Source organism: Geotrypetes seraphini, chromosome 5, assembly GCF_902459505.1.
Source record: "Geotrypetes seraphini chromosome 5, aGeoSer1.1, whole genome shotgun sequence".
NCBI lineage: Eukaryota > Metazoa > Chordata > Amphibia > Gymnophiona > Dermophiidae > Geotrypetes > Geotrypetes seraphini.
Window position 1 is genome coordinate 110,334,808 of NC_047088.1, and position 21,225 is coordinate 110,356,032.

Here is a 21,225-nt window from a genome sequence, read left to right on the forward strand (position 1 = left end):
GTAGGTCATTGCAGCGGTTCAGCCGGGGGAATTCCTGATGGGGCTCGACCTCAAGGAGGCTTATTTGCACATCCCCATATGGCCTCCGCATCAGAAGTATCTTTGCTTTGCAATCCTGGGTCAGCACTATCAGTTTCAAGCAATGCTGTTTGGCCTTGCCACAGCTCCATGGACGTTCTCGAAGGTCATGGTTGTGGTGGCAGCTTTTCTTCGCCAGGAGGGAATTCAAGTGCATCCTTACTTGGATGACTGGTTGTTACGGGCGTTGTCCAGACAGGAAAGTTTGTCGGCAACCCAGAGGGTGATTTCTCTTCTTCAATCCTTGGGATGGGTGATCAACTTTCAAAGAGCTCTCTTACTCTGTCCCAGTCTTTGGAACATCTGGGGGTGCTGTTCGACACAGAGGTGGAGAAAGTGTTTCTTTCCTGCGATCGGGGAGAGAAGTTACGCACACAGGTTCGCCTGCTTTTACAGTCGCCCAGGCCGAGAGATTGGGATTATGTGCAGGTTCTCGTTTCGATGGTGGCTACGCTGGAAGTGGTGCCGTGGGCGTGCTTTCACATGAGATTGCTGCAACAGTCCCTTCTCTCTCTCGATGGTCCCCAGTGTCTCAGGATTACAACCGTCATCTGCATTGGACACTGTAGGCGTCATTCAGCATGTCTTGTTGGCTCAGCAATCTCAATCTGTTCAAGGGCATGCCTCTGGCGACTCCTGATGGATGGTGGTTACGACGGATGCCAGTCTGTTGGGCTGGGGAACTCACTGCCTTCAGTCCCCAGTGCAGGGGGTCTGGTCTCCGGAGGAGGCTCAGTGGCCCATCAATCTTCTGGCATTGAGAGCGACCAGGCTAGCCCTTCAAGCATTCCTGCATATGATTCGGGGCCGTCTGACGAGGGTTTTTTCAGACAGTGTCACGGCGGTTGCATATATCAACAGTCCTCAGTTGGTAATAGAGACGATGCTTCTCCTTCAATGGGCAGAACTTCATCTTCCTCTACTGTTGGTGGCTCGCATTGCAGGTCAGGCCAATATTCAGGCGGACTTTCTTAGCAGAAATCTTCTAGATCCCGGAGAATGGGGACTCCCTGCTCAGGTGTTCGACCTAATTGTGCGACGGTAGGGTCTACCGGATATAGATCTCATGGCCTCGTCCAAAAATGCAAAGCTTCCTCGGTTCTTCAGCAGACACAGGGAGCAGGAGTCAGAGGGGGTAGACGCGTTGGCTCTTGCTTGGCCTCCGGGTTGTCTCCTTTATGTGTTTCCTCCTTGGCCGATGATAGGGCGTGTGTTGCATCGCATAACTCGCTATTCGGGTACGGTGATCCTGGTAGCTCTGGATTGGCTGTGTCGTCCTTGGTATGCGGACCTGGTACGTCTGTCGACGGGCGATCAGTTGCCCTTTCCGGTGACTCCGGACTTATTGACTCAGGGTCCCATCACCTTGGAAAATCCATCCTGCTTTGGTCTTACGGCCGGCTCTTGAAAGGTCACGGCTGAGACATAGGGGTTATTCCGACCCGGTTATTTCCACTCTTCAAGCAAAAAAGAGATCAACCTCTGCCTCATATGCTAGAGTCTGGATAGTTTTCGATTCTTGGTGTACTGCTCAGGGTCTGTCGCCCTTCAAGGCTTCGCTTTCTAACATTTTTCCTTTTCTTCAGGATGGAGTTGCCAAGGGGTTGGCCTTTAATTCTCTTAAAGTTAAAGTGGCTGCTATTGCTTGTTACAGGGGCCACATGGCGTGTTCTTCCCTGGCGTCTCAACCTGATGTGGTTAGATTTCTGAAAGGGGTGCAACATATTCGTCCTCCTATTAAAAAGATCTGTCCGGAGTGTAGTATTAAAGTAGTCCTTGGTGGCTTACAAAAGCCTCCCTTTGAGCCTTTGTCCAAAGCGACTTTGAAGGATGTGACGTTGAAAGCGGTTTTTCTTGTCGTGATGGCTTCGGCTAAGCGAGTGTCTGAGTTGCAGGTGTTGTCTTGTAGAGATCCTTTTTTGCGTATTTTGGATTCGGGTATGTCGGTGCGGACTGTTCCGTCGTTTCTTCCTAAAGTGGTATCCACCTTTCATGTTAACCAGTCTCTCTTTCTTCCTGCCTTCAGAAAAGAGGATTGGGGTGAGAAGTTCTCTTCTCTGCGGTTCCTAGATGTCCGTAGGATACTTCTACATTATCTCCAACTTACTAACGACTTTCGTCCTTCTGATCATCTCTTTGTGTTGTTCGCAGGCCGCAACAAGGGTATGGCAGCATCTAAGGCTTCCATTGTTCGCTGGGTCAAGGAGACCATTGCTTCCACTTAATTGACATCTGGTAAGCGGTTGCCCGACAAGCATCAGGCTCATTCCACTCGAGCGATGGCTACTTCATGGGTGGAGGAGATTTGTCATGCGGCTATTTAGTCTTTTAAGAATACTTTTTCTAAGCATTACCGGTTGGATGTGGCGGTGCGTGCGGAGGCTGCTTTTGGTGCGTCGGTTATTGCCGAGGCGGCATTCGCTTCCCACCCTGATTGAGAATTGTTTTGCTACATCCCACTAGTCTCTGGATTCATCTGCTGCTGTTGCTGAGGAAGGAAAAATTATGTTCTTACCTGTTAATTTTCTTTCCTCTAGACGCAGCAGATGAATCCAGAGCCCCACCCTTTTTTGGCTATTGGATCTCTGTTCGTGTTTCACTTTTTCCGCGGTTTTGTTATTTTTGGAGGTAGTTCTCTTTCTTATTACCTTTGCAATTTGTGTTGAGAGAGAATTTTTTACATGTTGGACGTATTCCTAATTCCGACTGCTTGGGCAAGGAGCAATACTGAGGATACAGGGAGGGTGCCAACCAATAGGACCACCTGTTAATCAATTCTCTATTTCCACCTGCTGGTAGATGTGTACTATCCCACTAGTCTCTGGATTTATCTGCTGTGTCTAGAACAGGGGTAGGGAACTCCGGTCCTCGAGAGCTGTATTCCAGTCGGGTTTTCAGGATTTCCCCAATGAATATGCATGAGATCTATGTGCATGCACTGCTTTCAATGTATATTCACTGGGGAAATCCTGAAAACTCGACTGGAATACAGCTCTTGAGGACCGGAGTTCCCTACCCCTGGTCTAGAGGAAAGAAAATTAACAGATAAGAACATAATTTTTCCATCTCCCTCCTACTGTACTTCTGGATTCTGGTGCCTCCTTACAAATTGAGTTCTCCAACAAGATTTTGGGAATACTTTTTGACTCTTCCCTCACCTTTAAAGATCAGATAAATTCTCTGGTTAAGAAATGGATTTTTAACTTACGAATGCTCAGGAAGGTTAGATCTCTTTTTCATCAACGTCACTTTTCCATTCTGGTCCAATCAATTGTACTTTCTCAGCTAGATTATTGTAATGCTGTTTATCTTGGCATTATAGGGATCTGTCTTCAAAGACTGCAGTTGATTCAGATTATCGCTGTGAAGTTGATTTATGGAAAAAGCAAATTTGACCATGTGACTCCCTTGCTTTTGAGCCTTTATTGGTTCCCAGTTTGTCTCAGAATTCAGTTTAAATATATATGTATTATTTTTTAAATTTTACATGGTATCCTTTATTCCTCTTGTTCCTCTTCTATGGAATGTTTATAGATTTTCATATGCGAGAGGTACTCGACAATTTAAACTTTCCCTCCCTTCCAAGAAAGGAATTAAAGGAATTAAGAATTTCAACCTTTCTTTGGCTTTTAAATTCTCCCAATTATGGAATGATCTTCCTTTGATTCTGAGGTGTCTTAATTCCTTCCAAACTTTTCGTAAATCCTTGGAAACTTATCTATTTGCGGCAGAGGGAATCACTTGCAGAAGGCCGTGAACTGCAAAGCAGCCTGTCTAGAGTGCTGCGACTGCCGACAAGTGCTGGAGGGAGGTTTGTCAGTTGTTTTGCGGTGGGTCGGCAAGGCTCGTATGGGAGGGAGAGCTAAATGTTCCTTTTCAGAGTGGCCCCGGCTACAGGGAGAGAAGCGGTCTGCCCTGGGTGCTCTAAGGCCTGGCATCTTTAACTTCTTCGGGCAGTAACAGCGTTTACAATTAGCTGCTGTTGCCGGCTTCGGGCCTTCCTCTCTGCTGAGTTCTGCCTACTTCCTGTTTCCATGAAGGCAGGACCCAACAGAGAAGAAGGCCCGAAGCCGGCAATAGCAGCAAATTGTGAATGCTGCTGCTGCCTGAAGAAGTTAATGACGCCAGGCCTTGGAGCACCTGCTTAGGGGCTGCACTGCCGACCAGGGACAGGGTGATAGAAGGAGGAAAGGGAGCAGAGGGGGAGAGAATTGTTGCACCCAACTGGAGGGAAAGGAAGGAATGAAAGGAGATGCCAGGGCTTGGAGGGAAGGGAGGGAGGAAGGAATAGATGCCAGATCATGGAGGGAAGGGAGGAAGAGATACCAGGGCATGGAGGGAAGAGAGGAAGAGATGCCAGGGCATGGAGGGAAGAGAGGGAGGAAGGGAGAAAGAGATGCCAGGGCATGGGGGAAGAAAGGGAAGGAGGAAGAGATGCCAGGGCATGGGGGAAGAGAGGGAGGGAGATATGTCAAGACATGGAGGGAAGGAGGAAGGTTTGCCAGACCAAGGGAAAAGGAAGGAGGAGATGTCAGAGCATGGATGAGGAGGGGGAGAGGAAAGGAGAGAGATACCAGGGAATCAGGAAAAGAGTCATATGCCAGACCGTGGGGTGGGAAGGAAAGAAGAAGAGAGAGATGCCAGAGCATAGGGGAGGGGGTGGTGACAGAGAAAAATGGAGAGGTGGCAGAGCTGAAATGAATCATGTACAAAGGAGAGAAGAGGCACAAGATAGACAGTTTATGGAAGGAGCATAGAAAGAAGGAAGATGCCATATGGAACGGGGAGAGGGTGGACAGTAGATGGCAGGGGCAGAGAGAGAGGGAAGACATGGAAGGGGCTGATGCTTCATGGAAGACAGAGAGAGGACAGATGCTGGCTAGAAAGAAGTGAGTGAAGACAAGATAATTAAAGCAGAAACTACAAAAGGTAGAAAAAGATTTTTTGTCAATAAATAAAATTATTATTATTATTCTATCTGGTTTTATTTAATATTATTGGGCTAAATGAAAGCGTTTTCCCCAATGGGTACATGCTCGAGGTCGAGATCTTTTTCATTGCCTGCTGGATTATATCTTCACATATCTTCTACACTTGTCAGACTCTGGCCTAAAGACAAACTCTGTAAGATTTCATTTGTCAGCCATCTTAGCGTACCACGCATACAAATGGTAAAACCAGTTTCACAACACCCTCTCATTTCTTGCTTTATGAGAGGTCTTACCAATCTTAGACCTCCACTGAGAGACTCTCCTCCATCCTGGGACCTCAGTGTAGTCTTGGAACAATTGATGAAAGACCCTTTTGAGCCACTGGGATCTGCATCTCACCTTTCTTTTCTGGAAAACAGCCTTTTTTTACAACGCTCACATCAGCTAGGAGAGTTAGTGTTCAAGCTTTAGTCCTATATTATTCTTATTTACTATTTTTTTCCAAATAAAGTGCAATTACGGACTCATCCTACATTTCTTCCGAAGGTGATTTCAGAATTCCATCTTAATCAAACCATCACTTTGACATTGGTCTTTCCACCTTAACACTCCTCTGCACAGAAGAGTCCCTTCATACATTAGCTTGCAGAAGAGCACTTCTTTTTTACCTCAAGGATTCTTCTCAATTCCACAAATCCAGCCAACTATTCATTTCCTACAATCCAGCTACCCGTGGCCAACCAGCAACTAAAAGAGCTATATCATCATTGATTACACGCTGTATCCATTTTTGTTACACAAGAGCTCATATACAGCGCCCTAGTTCAATTGGGACACACAATCTACAAGCTACAGCTCCTTCAGTAGCAAACTTGAAATCAATCCCAATTCAAGATATCTACCGAGCAGCAACCTGTTCTTCAGTGCATATGTTTACAAAACACTATTGTTTAGACCAGTGGTTCCCAAACCTGTCCTGGGGGACCCTTAGCCAGTCAGGTTTTCAGGATATCCCTAATGAATATGCATGAGAGAGATTTGCATACCTGTCACTTCCATTATATGCAATCTCTCTCATGCATATTCATTAGGGATATCTTGAAAACCTGACTGGCTGGGGGTCCCCCAGGACTGGTTTGGGAACCACTGGTTTAGACCAAAGCCTAACACAAGACGTTCATTATGGACAGTCTTATGTAACTTATTTGCATTGTAATTTGTATCCATCACCCGTCTGCTTTTTCAGCTTGGAACTCATCAAGTGTGCCTGCATATTCCTTGCTTGTCTGTGGAGAAAGCAAAGTTGCTTACCTGTAACAGATGTTCTCCATAGAAGGGAAATGTAGCCACACTTGCATGCCCTCCATCCCCCTCAGCTTGACTTCTATTACTAGAAACTAAACTGACTGGATGAGGGGAGGGGCTCCAGGTGTAGGGCATCCTGCACATGCTCAGTAAGCTCAGAGCTTACTAAAGCTAGGGAGAGCACCGATACACAGGCTCAGTCAGAGGACTTCACCAACAAGTGTGGCTGCATTCCCCTGCTGTCTACGGAGAACATCTGTTACAGGTAAGCACCTTTGCTATCAGGTAAGATGCATTTTTTCCATATGCAGTCATAAAATGAAGGTGAAGTGGGACAGACTCAGGAGTAATCTAAGCAACTTCTTTTTTACTGAAAGATGCTTAACTTGTAGAACAGTCTCTCCGTGGAGTGGTGATGATGAAGATTGTACCTGAATTCAAGAAAGCTTGGAACAAGTGTATAGGGTTTGTAAGGGAACAGAAGGATTTGCTTGTAGGTAGGTAGCATGGATGGGCAAACCGGATAGGCCATATGGTCTTTATCTGCCTTCATTTTTCTGTGGTATGCTTTTTGTGTTAAGAGTTGCTATTCTAGTGGGAGACTTTGTCACTTGATGATTGGGATTTTGTCATGAGTGCATTTTGGTGTGTGTAAATTGTTTTAAAGTAGCATTATTGCTGCAAAACACATCAGGAGATGGATGATAAATATATAAAAGCTGTACTTAACTAGTCAATAGTCAAAAACTGAGAATTTTCACATCTATAAGAAGGAATTCTATGTCTTCTAAAATTCTGTGAAATGTGCAAAAACATGTTTATTAATTTTCACACTCATTTATAATCACACAGGTCTCGCTAAGTGTGGCCTAAGTGCCACTGCAACACTGAACTATGTACAATGGCATTGGGCTGCCCACCCCCCGGGGAAGTGGCACCAACGGTTACGTCCAGCGCAACCTTTCTGCCTTGCGACATAAGAAGGACCGCACAGACTACAAATCAGAGGAGGAACTGCGGAAGCTGGATTCAATGTTGGTCAAGAAGCCGAATCAGGACATTTTGGACCACGAACGCAAGCGCAAGGTTGAACTCAAGTGTCTTGAATTGGAGGAGATGATGGAGGAGCAGGGGTAAGAAACTCACCACTCCTCACTGTTCCTTTCATAACATTTTTTTTAGACCCTCAGAGAGAGATTATTTTGATCAATAAACTACCAATTTAAAAGACCTTTGCTTGAGCTTAAACAAATTGAATCTGACTTACCAAGCTAAGAGTTTGGGTGTTTACCTTGATCCATATCTTAATTTGGATAGTTATATTGCTGAAATAAAAAGTCATGGTTCAAACTAAATTTGAGCTATGAAATTTTCTTGCGTACAACTCAGAATGGTAATTCAAACATTGCTTATCCCAGGACAAGCAGGCAGCATATTCTTGACTGATGGGTGACGGCACCGACGGAGCCCCGATACGGACAATTTTAGAGTGATTGCACTCTAAGAACTTTAGAAAGTTCTAGCTAGGCCGCGTGCGCGAGTGCCTTCCCGCCCGACGGAGGCGCGCAGTCCCCAGTTTCTTAGTTTCCGCAGAGCTAAGAAGACGCGTATTTCCAACGCGTGTTGGAAATTTTTTTCACAGTTTTTCGCCTTCCCGCTCGCGCGTTTATTCTCTTAGAGAATTGTTTTCCTTTCCTTATTTTATTTTGTTCGTGTTAAAAAAAAAACAACAAAAAACACTTTATTTTCGTTTTTTTGCGATCGGCCCCAGCGGGGCCTGTTGGCACCATCGAAGCCTCGGGCTTCGATTTTGCAACAGCCGTTTTTCCATTCATGCCCCCGTCACCGGGTTTTAAAAAGTGCCAGCGGTGTGCGCGCCCTTTCCATAGCAAAGCAGCAGATGAATCCAGAGACTAGTGGGTATAGCTCACATCGACCAGCAGGTGGAGATAGAGAACTGATTAACAGTTGGCCTTAAAGCCTGGTGTTCCTTCTGTTGATTCAGTTTTGCTCTATCTCCCAGCAGGGGTGGAGCTACCTTTCTAGCTCCTGGTCTCTGGCTGCTGCCGGATAGATTGGATTGGTGTTCCGTTGGAATTCCTCTGTTGAGACTAGTTCTCTTCAGTAGGTTGGGGGTGCCTGGCTGATTGGTGCCGGCTTTGGAAGGTACACCTGGGTCCTCCCAGGTCCCTGCTCCACCCTCCCCTCCGTTGGATAGAGGGGTTCCTTTCCAGGTTGCAGGAGTATTGGCTGGCTTCTTCATTCCAGTATAAAAAAAAAAAAAAAAAAAAAAAATGGAGCCTTCCTGCTAGTACTGAGCCGGGCAGTGGTTAACTCGGCTTCCAGTACATTTACCAACGATTCCCTGGCTTCGGGGGTAAGAGGCTGACCATTTGGGTGAGTAATTTTACTTACTCGTTTGTGGTGGTTCCTCGTAGCGTTCCCGGGTGGCGGGCGTCTTGGGGGGCGGAGTCGGCGTTCGGCGCCGTTCGCCGCGTGTGTGAAAAAAAAAAAAGAAAAGCGTCGGAGCTTTGGTTGGGCCGAGGGGGGATGGCTGCAGAGGCTGGTCAGCAGTGTTCGCGCTGTGGGAAGCGCCGAACACTGTCGGGCTTTGCTCTGCCGGGTGCTTGGAAGCACCGGCAGACGATCCGTTTTTGACGGCTTGTGAGGCGGCCATTGCCCGGGTGCGGGAAGCTCGCTCGTCCCCGCCGCCCGAAGTCGATGCAGGAGTACTGCAGGGCTCTGCCACGGAGGACAGGTGTGTGGCGGCGGGGGGGGAGGAGTCGAGACCGCCGGAGGACGGCGCGGGCCCGCTCCTCGGCTCGGAGCAAGGCGGGGGAGTGCCCCTTAATTGGGGATCATTTTCGCCCGAATTTGTAATGTTGCTGCATCAGGCTTTTAAATTACAGACCTCGCAGCCTGCCCAGCCGCTGCTGGGGGCCGGGCGGTCCCTTGCGGTTCCCTCTACCTCTGCTGGGGGGGGAGGGGACGGATACCAGACCCACGGCGGGGGCAGCAGGGTCCCTGGGGCGGTCGCAGGGGGCAAAGAAGCGCAGACGGGTGTCTGCAGAGGCTGAAGATATTTTGCCGAGGTCACCTTTCTCACTTCCTGAGTCGTTAGAGGAAGGTGAGCTGTTGGATTGGGACGCAGAGAGTCTCCCGGGTAGGGAGGTGGATGACCCTTCCGCTCTCCGTTTGTTCCATAGAGAGGAACTTTCTTCCTTTATTTCAAAGGCTTTGCAGAGTTTGAACATTGCTCAGGAAGATGCTAAGGTGTCCGGTAACCCCCTGATGGCAGGGACACGTAGGCCGCCTAAGTCCTTTCCGGTCCATGAAGCCATGCAGGAGCTGATCTCGGCGCAATGGGAGGCGCCGGAGGCCAGTTTGAGGGTAGCAAAAGCCATGAGGCTCTTGTATCCGGTGGACCCGACCGAACTGGAAAAGTTTAGGTTACCTAGGGTGGACGCCTTGGTGGCGGCGGTGACTAAAAGAACTACCTTGCCGGTAGAAGGGGGCGTGACACTAAAGGATGCGCAGGATAGAAAGATTGAAGCATCCCTAAAGATGTCCTTTGAAGTGGCTGCAGTTACCTTGCAGGCCGCAATCTGCAGTTCTTACGCGGCGCGTGCATGTCTGCAGTGGTCACAAGGGATGACCGATAATTTGCTGGAAGCTGGGGGTTCGGTCCCTTCGGAGCTGGCGGATTTGGAGGCCGGCTTGGCTTATTTGGCAGACTCCTTATATGATATTATTCGGGCGTCTGCGAAACAGATGTCTCTGTCTGTGGTTTCACGCAGATCCTTGTGGCTCCGTCATTGGGCGGCCGATGCAGCGTCCAAGCTTCGGCTGGTGAGACTCCCTTTTAAAGGGGGTTTATTGTTTGGGGAAGATTTGGATAAACTGGTGAAGGATTTTGGGGATACCAAAACTCAGCGTTTACCGGAGGACAGGTCTAGACCCCCGGTAAGGTCCTCATCGTCTAGACCACGTTTCCGGGATGTTAGGCGTGCCAGGGCTGGTAAACCTTTTTCCAGGTCCGTATCTGGCCCATTCTCTGCTTCGAGACCTCGGTTTCAGCAGAGGAGTTCCTTTCGTACGACGAAACTCTCTTCAGGGCAGTCAACACGTACCCCAGCCAGTCGCACTCCACAATGACGGGGGCTTGGCTCCCTCCGCCCTGCCCTTAGGGGGTCGGCTTTCGGCATTCAGGGCGGAGTGGGCCGCAGTCACGTCCGATCAGTGGGTGTTGGACATTGTTCACGACGGGTACAAATTAGAATTCGCCTCTCCCGTCGTAGATTCTTTCTTGGTGTCCCCGTGCAATGGGGCGGCCAAGGGAGCCGAGGTCCGCAGGACTCTTCAGGTGCTGCTCGATCTGGGGGCGGTGGTTCCGGTGCCCCCGGAAGAGGTAGGCCGCGGTATATATTCCCTTTACTTCATTGTACCAAAGAAGGGGGGGTTCTTCAGACCGGTGCTGGATCTCAAAGGGGTCAACAGATTCCTCAGTGTGCGCCATTTCCGTATGGAAACAGTACGCTCGGTTATTGCGGCGGTAAGACCGGGAGAGTTCCTCACGTCCCTCGATCTCAAGGAGGCGTACCTCCATATTCCGATATGGCCTCCGCATCAGCAGTATCTGCGATTTGCGATTCTGGGCCAACATTATCAGTTTCGGGCAATGCCCTTTGGCCTGGCGACGGCTCCCCGCACGTTTTCCAAAGTCATGGTGGTGGTAGCCGCTTTTCTACGCAAGGAAGGGATTCGGGTACACCCTTACTTAGACGATTGGTTAATCCGCGCCTCATCCCGACAGGAGAGTTTGTCGGTAACTCAGAGAGTAATCTCTCTCCTTCAGTCGTTGGGGTGGATTGTCAACTTTCCCAAGAGTATTTTGTCCCCATCGCAGTCATTGGTGCATCTGGGGGTGAGGTTCGATACAGCTCTGGGGAAGGTGTTTCTGCCCCGAGACCGGGGGGAGAAATTGCAGGCTCAAATTCGCCTCCTTCTCGGGTCGGCCAGACCTCGAGTGTGGAATTATGTACAGGTGCTGGGCTCCATGGTGGCGACTCTGGAGGTGGTTCCCTGGGCCCGGAGCCACATGAGGCCCTTACAGCAGTCTCTGCTCTCTCGCTGGTCCCCAGCGTCTCTGAACTACAATGTTCGTCTCCAATGGAGTCCGCGAGCAGCTCGCAGCATGCGCTGGTGGCTCCAGGACTTGCATCTTTGGAGGGGCATGCCATTGGCCACGCCGGATTGGGTGGTAGTTACAACGGATGCCAGTCTGCGGGGCTGGGGAGCCCAGTGCCTGCAACTGTCGGTGCAGGGGATGTGGTCCTCCCAGGAGGCTCAATGGCCCATAAATTTGCTGGAATTAAGAGCGATCCGGTTGGCGCTGCGGGCTTTTCAGTCACTAGTTCAGGACAAGCCGACCAGGATTTTTTCGGACAGTGTCACGGCGGTCGCATATGTCAATCGTCAGGGGGGCACCCGGAGTCCGCAGTTGGCCGAAGAGGCAAGAAATTTGTTTCGATGGGCAGAGGGGCATGTTCCGCTTCTGTCGGCGGCACACATTGCAGGGCACGAGAAAGTGCAAGCGGACTTCCTCAGCAGAAATCTTCTAGATCCGGGCGAATGGGAGTTGTCGTCTCGAGCGTTCGGCCTGCTAGTCCGTCGGTGGGGGTTGCCAGAGATGGATCTCATGGCCTCGTCCCGCAATGCGAAGGTGCCTCGGTTCCTCAGCAGACGCAAGGAAAAGGGATCGGAGGGGGTGGACGCATTAGCTCTCCCGTGGCCTCCAAATTCCCTTCTGTATGTGTTCCCGCCTTGGCCCATGATAGGGCGGGTGTTGCAACGCATCTCTCGCGTTCGGGGCAGAGTGATCCTGGTGGCGCCGGATTGGCCACGGCGGCCGTGGTACGCAGATCTGATGCAGCTGTCGGTAGGCGATCAGGTAGCGTTCCAGGTAACTCCGGACTTACTAACTCAGGGTCCAATATGGATGGAAGATCCGGCCCGCTTTGGTCTTAAGGCCTGGCTATTGAAAGGTCAATGCTAAAAAAGAAGGGCTATTCAGAACGGGGGATTTCCACCCTGCTTAAAGCTAAGAGGATTTCAACGTCAGCCTCCTATGCGAGAGTCTGGAGGATCTTTGAGGCATGGTGCGGAAGACAGGGAATTGCGCCTTTCCATGCTTCTCTGCCGGCTATTCTTGCTTTCCTGCAGGAGGGCGTAGAGAAAGGGTTAGCATATAACTCTTTAAAGGTTCAGGTATCGGCCATTGCCTGTTACAGGGGCCGGGTGGCTCGCTCGGCTCTCGCGTCGCAGCCGGACGTGGTCCGTTTCCTCAAGGGGGTTCACCATATCCGCCCGCCGGTGAAGCGAATTTGTCCGACCTGGAACCTTAAGCTCGTCCTTGGGAAGTTGCAGGGGGCACCTTTTGAGCCCCTGTCAGCGGCCACTTTGAAAGATGTCACGCTGAAAACAGTTTTTTTGGTGGCGATGGCATCAGCAAGGCGAGTATCGGAACTGCAGGCGCTTTCTTGCAGAGAACCCTTTTTACGTTTTTCGGAAACTGGGGTGTCGGTGCGTAAGGTACCGTCCTTCTTGCCGAAGGTGGTTTCTTCCTTTCATGTGAACCAGAGTTTGTTCCTTCCATCCTTCCGGAAGGAGGATTGGGGGAAACGATTTTTGTCTTTACGGCTACTGGATGTACGCCGTATGCTTCTCCATTATTTGGGGGTGACGAATGATTTTCGTCGGTCGGACCATCTCTTTGTCGCGTTCGCGGGTAAAAACAAAGGGATGGCGGCGTCTAAGGCGTCCATTGCGCGTTGGGTCAAGGACACTATTGCTTCGGCGTATGTGTTGTCAGGAAAGAAGGTACCGGAGCACCTTCATGCTCATTCTACTCGGGCTTTGGCTACATCTTGGACGGAGTCCGGGGGGATGTCTTTAGAGGAGATTTGCCGGGCGGCCACTTGGTCGTCGAGAAATACTTTTTCAAAGCATTATCGGTTAGATGTAGCGGCTCGTTCAGAGGCGAGTTTTGGCGCTGCAGTGCTGACAGAGGCGGCATTGGCGTCCCACCCAGTTTGAGTTTGCTTTGCTACATCCCACTAGTCTCTGGATTCATCTGCTGCTTTGCTATGGAAGGTAAAATTATGGTCTTACCTGTTAATTTTCTTTCCTTTAGAAGCAGCAGATGAATCCAGAGCCCCTCCCCATGGGCACTGTATGTGTGTAGGGTGTTTGGTTGATTGGTTTAGTTGGGGCTATGGTTGGTAAGTGTATTATTTCATTGCTGAAAAAAAAAAAAAAATATAATAATAATAAGAAGGGAAAGACACATTTTCTACTGGAATGGAGTTTTGTGGCTGCTCATTCTCCTTTCGGGATGCTTGGGCAAAGTGCATAACTGAATCAACAGAAGGAACACCAGGCTTTAAGGCCAACTGTTAATCAGTTCTCTATCTCCACTTGCTGGTCGATGTGAGCTATACCCACTAGTCTCTGGATTCATCTGCTGCTTCTAAAGGAAAGAAAATTAACAGGTAAGACCATAATTTTACCATATCTCTTTCCGACCCGCACAAGTGGTGCCTACAGTGTCTGGGTCCGGACCACAGGGCTGAAACCTGCACCCACTGTAGTTCTCTTCAAAAGAGAACTTTGAAAAACCGGCAAATACAACAGCGGATCCTATTCGGTACCGCTATGGAAGTTCCTCCGGTATCGACATCGGCAACTTCCTCCAAACCGACACCGATAGTTTCGGCACCGCAAACTACATCTCCGGTGTTGCAACCAGTAGGTAAGCCGGCTAAGAAGCCTTCCCCTACTGTCCTCGGGCCGCCAGTCGAGCAAGCAGTGAGCCAAGTCCTGCAGACTGCGCGCCGGCCCCGTAAGCGCTCCACTCCCATTGAAGTTACTGCCTCATCATCGGCATCGACTTCACCCGAGCGTCGAGCTGCACCGCAGGTACCGAGCAAGAAAAACGGTACCGGTGCCATCGGGACCAACGTTGGATGAGCGTATTGCCTCTATCCTTCAGGCCCAACTTAAGGAGCAACTGCAACAATTGCTCCCGGCTCTATTGACTCCAAGCCTTCCAGTGTCGGTACCTACTGAGCCTTCGGTGCCGATTGTCGATCAGCCTCTATTATCGGCATCGACATTATCGGCACCGCAGAAATCTTTATCCATGCCTATTCTATCAGCAGAACCAAGGTCTCATCGACGCACTGTTCCCTCAGCTTCTGATCCGGTACCGGTCTCTGAAAACCGTACCGCTGTGCAGTCTCCAGGTACCGTATCGACTCGTTCGGGGAAATCGGTACGCAAGACCAAACATACCGAGACATCCACTCCACTCTCTCAGGGCCATCTTCAATCGATACGGGACCCTGACTTGTGGGATGACTCTGATGATCCCCTCGGTACCGAGGAAGATTATTCATCTGATGAGGATGATCCATCGGTGCAGGATCCTGCTACTAAACCAGAGCACTCCTCCTTCACCAAATTCTTAAAGGAGATGTCAGACACTCTTTCTATTCCTCTAGAGTCTGACTCTAAAAAATCCAAGGCATTTCTCGATGCTTTGGATTTTGACCAACCTCCTAAAGAGTTTTTAAAGTTGCCCCTCCATGACATCTTGAGGGAAACTTTCTATAAAAATTTGGAAACTCCTTTGACAATACCAGGAGCCCCGAGAAAACTAGAATCTCTTTATAAAGTGATTCCTATTCCAGGGTTTGACAAACACCAACTTCCCCATGAGTCTCTGCTAGTGGAGTCGACCCTGAAGAAATCTACGGGAGCTAGTGTTTACGCCTCTGTCCCTCCTGGCAGAGAGGGCAAGGCCATGGATAAATTTGGGAAACGCCTTTACCAAAATGCGATGTTGGCCAACCGTTCAGTTAACTACGCGTTTCACTTCTCTTTTTACCTCAAACATCTCATCCAACAGGTAACCTCTTTTCAAAAGTATATTCCGGACCGTAAACTTCCTGCTTTTCAGCAGTGCACCTCTAGCCTTTTGCAACTCAGAAAGTTTATGGTCCGTTCAATTTATGATACTTTTGAACTGACATCACGAGCCACTGCTATGTCTGTGGCAATGAGAAGGTTGGCATGGCTCCGAGTCTCAGACCTGGATGTGAACCACCAGGACCGACTTGCCAATGCGCCCTGCCTAGGGGATGAGCTGTTTGGGGAATCCATGGATACCACCACCCAAAAGCTATCTGCCCATGAGACTAGATGGGACACCTTGTTAAAAAACAAGAAGAAACCTCCTCCTCCTCGTCCATTTAGACAACAATCTTCGTATCAGAGGAGATTTTCGGCTCGGCCGGCTCAGCCTCATCCTCCCCAACCTCGGAGGCAACGCCAACAGCACCAACAGACTCGTCAGCAGCAACAGCCTAACGTTAAACTTGCTCCTCAACCTAAGCCGACACAGCCCTTTTGACTCCCTTCTCCAGGGCATTGCCAGTCTTCCTCCCTCCTGTTCTCTTCCTCAGCCCATAGGAGGTCGACTTCAAATTTTTCTCTCTCGCTGGGAAGTAATCACCTCCGACCAGTGGGTTCTTTCAATCATAGCCCACGGCTACTCCCTAAACTTACAGACTCCTCCACCATTAGGCCTACCAAAAGAGTCTGCTTCCACCCACTCTCAGTCCCTCCTACTGGCTCAGGAGGTTCACTCCCTCCTTCTTCTCAATGCCATCGAACCAATTCCTCAAGACCAGCGAGGCCTGGGATTTTACTCCCGGTACTTTCTTGTACCCAAAAAGACCGGAGACCTCAGACCAATATTAGATCTCAGAGATCTCAACAAGTGTCTGGTCAAGGAGAAGTTCAAAATGTTATCTCTTGCAACCCTATATCCTCTTCTCTCTCAGGGCGACTGGCTATGCTCTCTCGATCTCAAGGAGGCGTACACTCACATTCCTATCCATCTAACGTCCAGGCAATATCTACGCTTCCTCGTCAACCAGCATTATTACCAGTACAAGGTGTTACCCTTCGGTCTAGCCTCCTCTCCCAGGGTATTCACCAAATGTCTGATTGTGGTCGCGGCTTATCTCCGCTCTCACAATTTTCAAGTTTTCCCTTATCTGGACGACTGGCTGATCAAGGCTTATTCTCCTCAGGCCGTTCAACTTGCCACCAATCAGACCATTCTCTTCCTTCAACTGTTAGGTTTCGAAATCAATCTACCCAAGTCGCATCTAATTCCAACTCAGCGACTACAATTCATTGGAGCCATTCTGGACACTCTTCAGATAAGGGCATTTCTTCCAACAAATCGCCTTCACAACATTCTTCATCTCTGTCAATGGGTGTTGCAGCAAACGTCCATCTCTGCAAATCACATGATGGTTCTATTGGGGCACATGGCCTCCACAGTGCATGTCATCCCCTTCGCTCGTCTCCACCTACGTACTCCTCAATGGACCTTAGCGAACCAGTGGTCCCAAGCGACGGATCCTTGTTCACAACTCATATCTGTGACCTCGTCTCTTCGGCAGTCGCTTCTTTGGTGGTTGACATCTTCAAATCTATCCAGAGGTCTGCTGTTCCATCTACCTCCTCATCAATTGGTCATCACCACGGATTCCTCCCCCTATGCATGGGGAGCTCACTTGAACGAGTTCCAAACTCAGGGGTTTTGGACTGCCCAGGAAAAGAAACACCACATCAATTTCCTGGAACTCAGAGCGATGTTTTACGCCCTCAAGGCTTTTCAACATCTTCTTTTTCCTCAGGTACTACTCATTTGCACAGACAACCAAGTTGCAATGTACTACATCAACAAACAGGGAGGGACGGGATCCCGTCTCTTGTGTCAGGAAGCTCAAAGGATTTGGACCTGGGCGACTGCTCGTCACTTATTCCTGAAGGCGGTCTACATCCAAGGGGAACAGAATTGCTTAGCAGACAATCTCAGCAGAATTCTTCAACCTCACGAATGGACTCTCGATCCCTCGACCCTCCAGTCCATTTTCTCTCAATGGGGCACACCTCAAGTGGATCTTTTTGCAGCTCCCCACAACCATCAACTGCCCCTGTTTTGCTCCAGACTTTACTCTCCTCACCGTCTGGAACCCGATGCATTTCTCCTGGATTGGACCAATCTCTTCCTTTATGCATTTCCTCCTCTTCCGCTCATGCTGCGCACATTATTCAAACTCAAGAGTGAACAAGCCACCATGATTCTCATCGCTCCACGGTGGCCCAGACAGCATTGGTTCTCCCTTCAACTTCAACTCAGTTCCATTGTTTCCTTCACTACTTACACAGCATCAGCAAACTCTACTTCATCCCAGCTTACAGTCTCTGCACCTGACAGCTTGGTATCTCTCGGGCTGACTTCGGCTCACTCTCTCCTTTCTCAGCCTGTCCGTTCTATTATTGAGGCCTCCAGGAAACCGTCTACTCTTCAATGTTACCAACCAAAGTGGTCTCGGTTTTCTTCCTGGTGCCTCTTACATCACCATAATCCCATGTCTATAGCAGTAGGACTGGTGTTGGACTATCTTCTATCCTTATCTGACTCTGGTCTTAAATCCTCTTCGATAAGAGTTCACCTTAGTGCTATTGCAGCTTTTCATGAGCCGATTCATGGAAAACCCCTCTCAGCTCATCCCTTGGTTTCGAGGTTCATGAAGGGCCTTTTCAATGTGAAGCCACCTCTTAGGGCCCCTCCTGTTGTATGGGATCTTAATGTGGTTCTTTCTGCGTTAATGAAACCTCCTTTTGAGCCTTTGGTCACAGCGCATTTTAAATTTTTAACTTGGAAAGTGGTCTTTCTTATAGCTCTCACTTCTGCCAGGAGGGTCAGTGAGCTCCATGCTCTGGTGGCTGATCCACCTTTCACTGTTTTATACCATGATAAGGTCGTCCTCCGTACACATCCAAGATTCCTTCCTAAGGTTGTGTCTGAGTTTCATCTTAACCAATCCATCGGCCTGCCTGTTTTTTTCCCAAAGCCTCATTCTAATCCAGGTGAACAGGCTTTGCATACCTTGGATTGTAAACGTGCTCTGGCTTACTATCTTGAACGCACCAAACCTCACAGATCATCTCCTCAACTGTTTTTGTCCTTTGATCCTAACAAGTTGGGTCATCCTGTATCTAAACGCACCCTATCCAATTGGCTTGCTGCTTGCGTTTCATTCTGTTATGCTCAGTCGGGCCTGACACTGGAAGGTTCTGTCACGGGCCACAAGATTAGAGCTATGGCAGCGTCTGTAGCTTTCCTCCGTTCCACTTCCATTGAGGAAATCTGCAAGGCTGCTACTTGGTCCTCAGTTCATACTTTTACATCTCACTATTGTCTGGATGCATTCTCCAGACGGGATGGACACTTCGGCCAATCTGTTTTACAAAATTTGTTTTCCTAATGGCCAACCTTCCCTCCGTCCCTCTTTTTGTTAGCTTGGAGGTCACCCATCAGTCAAGAATATGCTGCCTGCTTGTCCTGGGATAAAGCACAGTTACTTACCGTAACAGGTGTTATCCAGGGACAGCAGGCAGATATTCTTGCGTCCCTCCCACCTCCCCGGGTTGGCTTCTTAGCTGGCTTATCCTAACTGGGGACCGCGCGCCTCCGTCGGGCGGGAAGGCACTCGCGCACGCGCGGTGCGGCCTAGCTAGAACTTTCTAAAGTTCTTAGAGTGCAATCACTCTAAAATTGTCCGTACCGGGGCTCCGTCTGTGCCGTCACCCATCAGTCAAGAATATCTGCCTGCTGTCTCTGGATAGCACCTGTTACGGTAAGTAACTGTGCTTTTTGAGTTACAGGCAGTCCCTATTTTATGAACATCCGACTTGTGTCTGTCTCGTACTTACAAATGGAGGTCCTCATTCTACCTTTGGTGGTCCAGCGCGCCCCTCTCCCTCCTTCCCTACATTCTGTGCCCCAAGTACATGCCTCCCTCCTGCATGTGTTTACCTTCTGGACGGTTCCCTTTTCCTTCTGGCCACAGTCGTTTCTTTGCTCAAAGCCGCGGGCAGTGGCTCCTACGCGCATCCTGCGGCTGAGCTGGAAGCCTTCCCTGTGATGTCAGAGGAAGCTTCTGGCTCAGCCACTGCACATAGCTTTGTGCAGAGAAACAACTGCGGCTGGAAGGAGGAGGGAGCCATCTAGAAGAAGGTAAATACCCGTGGGAGGGAGGCGCGTACTTAGGGCACAGAATGGAGGGAGAGAGGGGCATGTTTGGACTTGAGAAGGAGCACAAACTTCAGACAAAGGATGGAAGGAAGGAAGGAAGGAAGGAGGGGGCATGAACTTGGAACACAGAATAAAGGGACGGAGGGGAGCATGAGCCATAGAATGGAAGGAGTGAGGGAAAGATGCTGAGGTGGGGGAGAGAAAAGAAAAGGAGATTTGGGTGTCTGAGTGAGAGGGAAAGAGATGGTGCACATGGAGAAAGAGGAGAATTTTTGAGCATAGGGAGAAAAATAGAATTATTGACATGGTGGTAGGAGAGGAGTGAGATAGACATGCATGAGAAAGAGAGAGATTAGAGGGAGTAATGTTGAATATGGTGGTGGAGAGGGAACAGTTGGATGGCTGGAAAGGGATGCAAGAGCGGTCTCGAGAAGGTGGGAAAAATACTAGGATCCGAGTTGCATACAAATTCAACTTAAGAACGGTTAAAAAAACCAGAACCTTTTCTTAACCTGGGGACTTGCCTCTATTTGGATTCCTCTAATCCTTTATTCCAGTCCAATAGTGATGGTTTGCTGAACCAAAGGTCTTGCATCCACTCCCATGAATCCATTGCAGGAGATACTGATCACTGTTTTCAGTACCTCCTCCTTCGAGTCAGTTATTTCTTCTGCAAGCTATCCAGCAGGAGTAACTTTGATCTGCTCAGTTGTCTTTCTGTTTTTCATGTATTGCAGTTTTCCCATGCAATTGATTTTGTGTTCCTGTTCAGCTCCATTGACTGCCAAGTCTGCATGAGAGGAGCAAACTTTGGTCTGAAGCTGACAGGTGGATCCTGCGGGGACCTGCTCAGCCAGCCTGCTTGAAATGTGCAGCTCAGAGGTTTCCCCTGCTGGTTGCTCACTCCTTGACTTGATCAGAATAGAGAGTTGCGCAGGGACAGAAATCCCACCCGTCCCCACCCGTCCCCGCCAAAGTCCCACCCGTCCCCACCCGTCCCCGCGAGGACTCCCACCCGTCCCTACCCGTCCTCGCGAGGAATCCCTCCGTCCCACCCGTCCCCGTGAGGAATCCCTCCGTCCCACCCGTCCCCGCGAGGAATCCCCTCCGTCCCCGCCCGTCCCCGCGAGGAATACCCTACGTCCCCGCCTGTCCCTATAAACTACAGAAATAGTTATTTCATTTAATTATGCTAGTAGTAGATGACGGCAGATAAAGACCCGAATGGTCCATCCAGTCTGCCCAACCTGATTCAATTTAAATTATTATTTTATTTTTTTTTTCTTCTTAGCTATTTCTGGGCGAGAATCCAAAGCTTTACCCGGTACTGTGCTTGGGTTCCAACTGCCGAAATCTCTGTTAAGACTTACTCCAGCCCATCTACACCCTCCCAGCCATTGAAGTCCTCCCCTGCCCATCCTCCTCCAAACGGCCATGCACAGACACAGACCGTACAAGTCTGCCCAGTAACTGGCCTAGTTCAATCTTTAATATTATTTTCTGATTCTAAATCTTCTGTGTTCATCCCACGCTTCTTTGAACTCAGTCACAGTTTTACTCTCCACCACCTCTCTCGGGAGCGCATTCCAGGCATCCACTACCCTCTCCGTAAAGTAGAATTTCCTAACATTGCCCCTGAATCTACCACCCCTCAACCTCAAATTATGTCCTCTGGTTTTACCATTTTCCTTTCTCTGGAAAAGATTTTGTTCTACGTTAATACCCTTTAAG

At 49.4% G+C, this 21,225-nt stretch overlaps 1 protein-coding gene across 6 annotated transcripts in view; it reads left to right on the forward strand.

The window, feature by feature from the left end:
- The window catches only part of SRRM2 (serine/arginine repetitive matrix 2), a 549,687-nt gene that overhangs the window by 51,831 nt on the left and 476,631 nt on the right, over positions 1-21,225 (forward strand). For all 6 annotated transcript variants that reach the window (XM_033944768.1, XM_033944767.1, XM_033944764.1 and 3 more), the window contains exon 2: positions 7,167-7,447. In XM_033944768.1, the coding sequence (XP_033800659.1) occupies positions 7,209-7,447 (239 nt within the window). In that variant the 5' untranslated portion in view covers positions 7,167-7,208. The remainder of the gene's footprint in view (positions 1-7,166; positions 7,448-21,225) is intronic.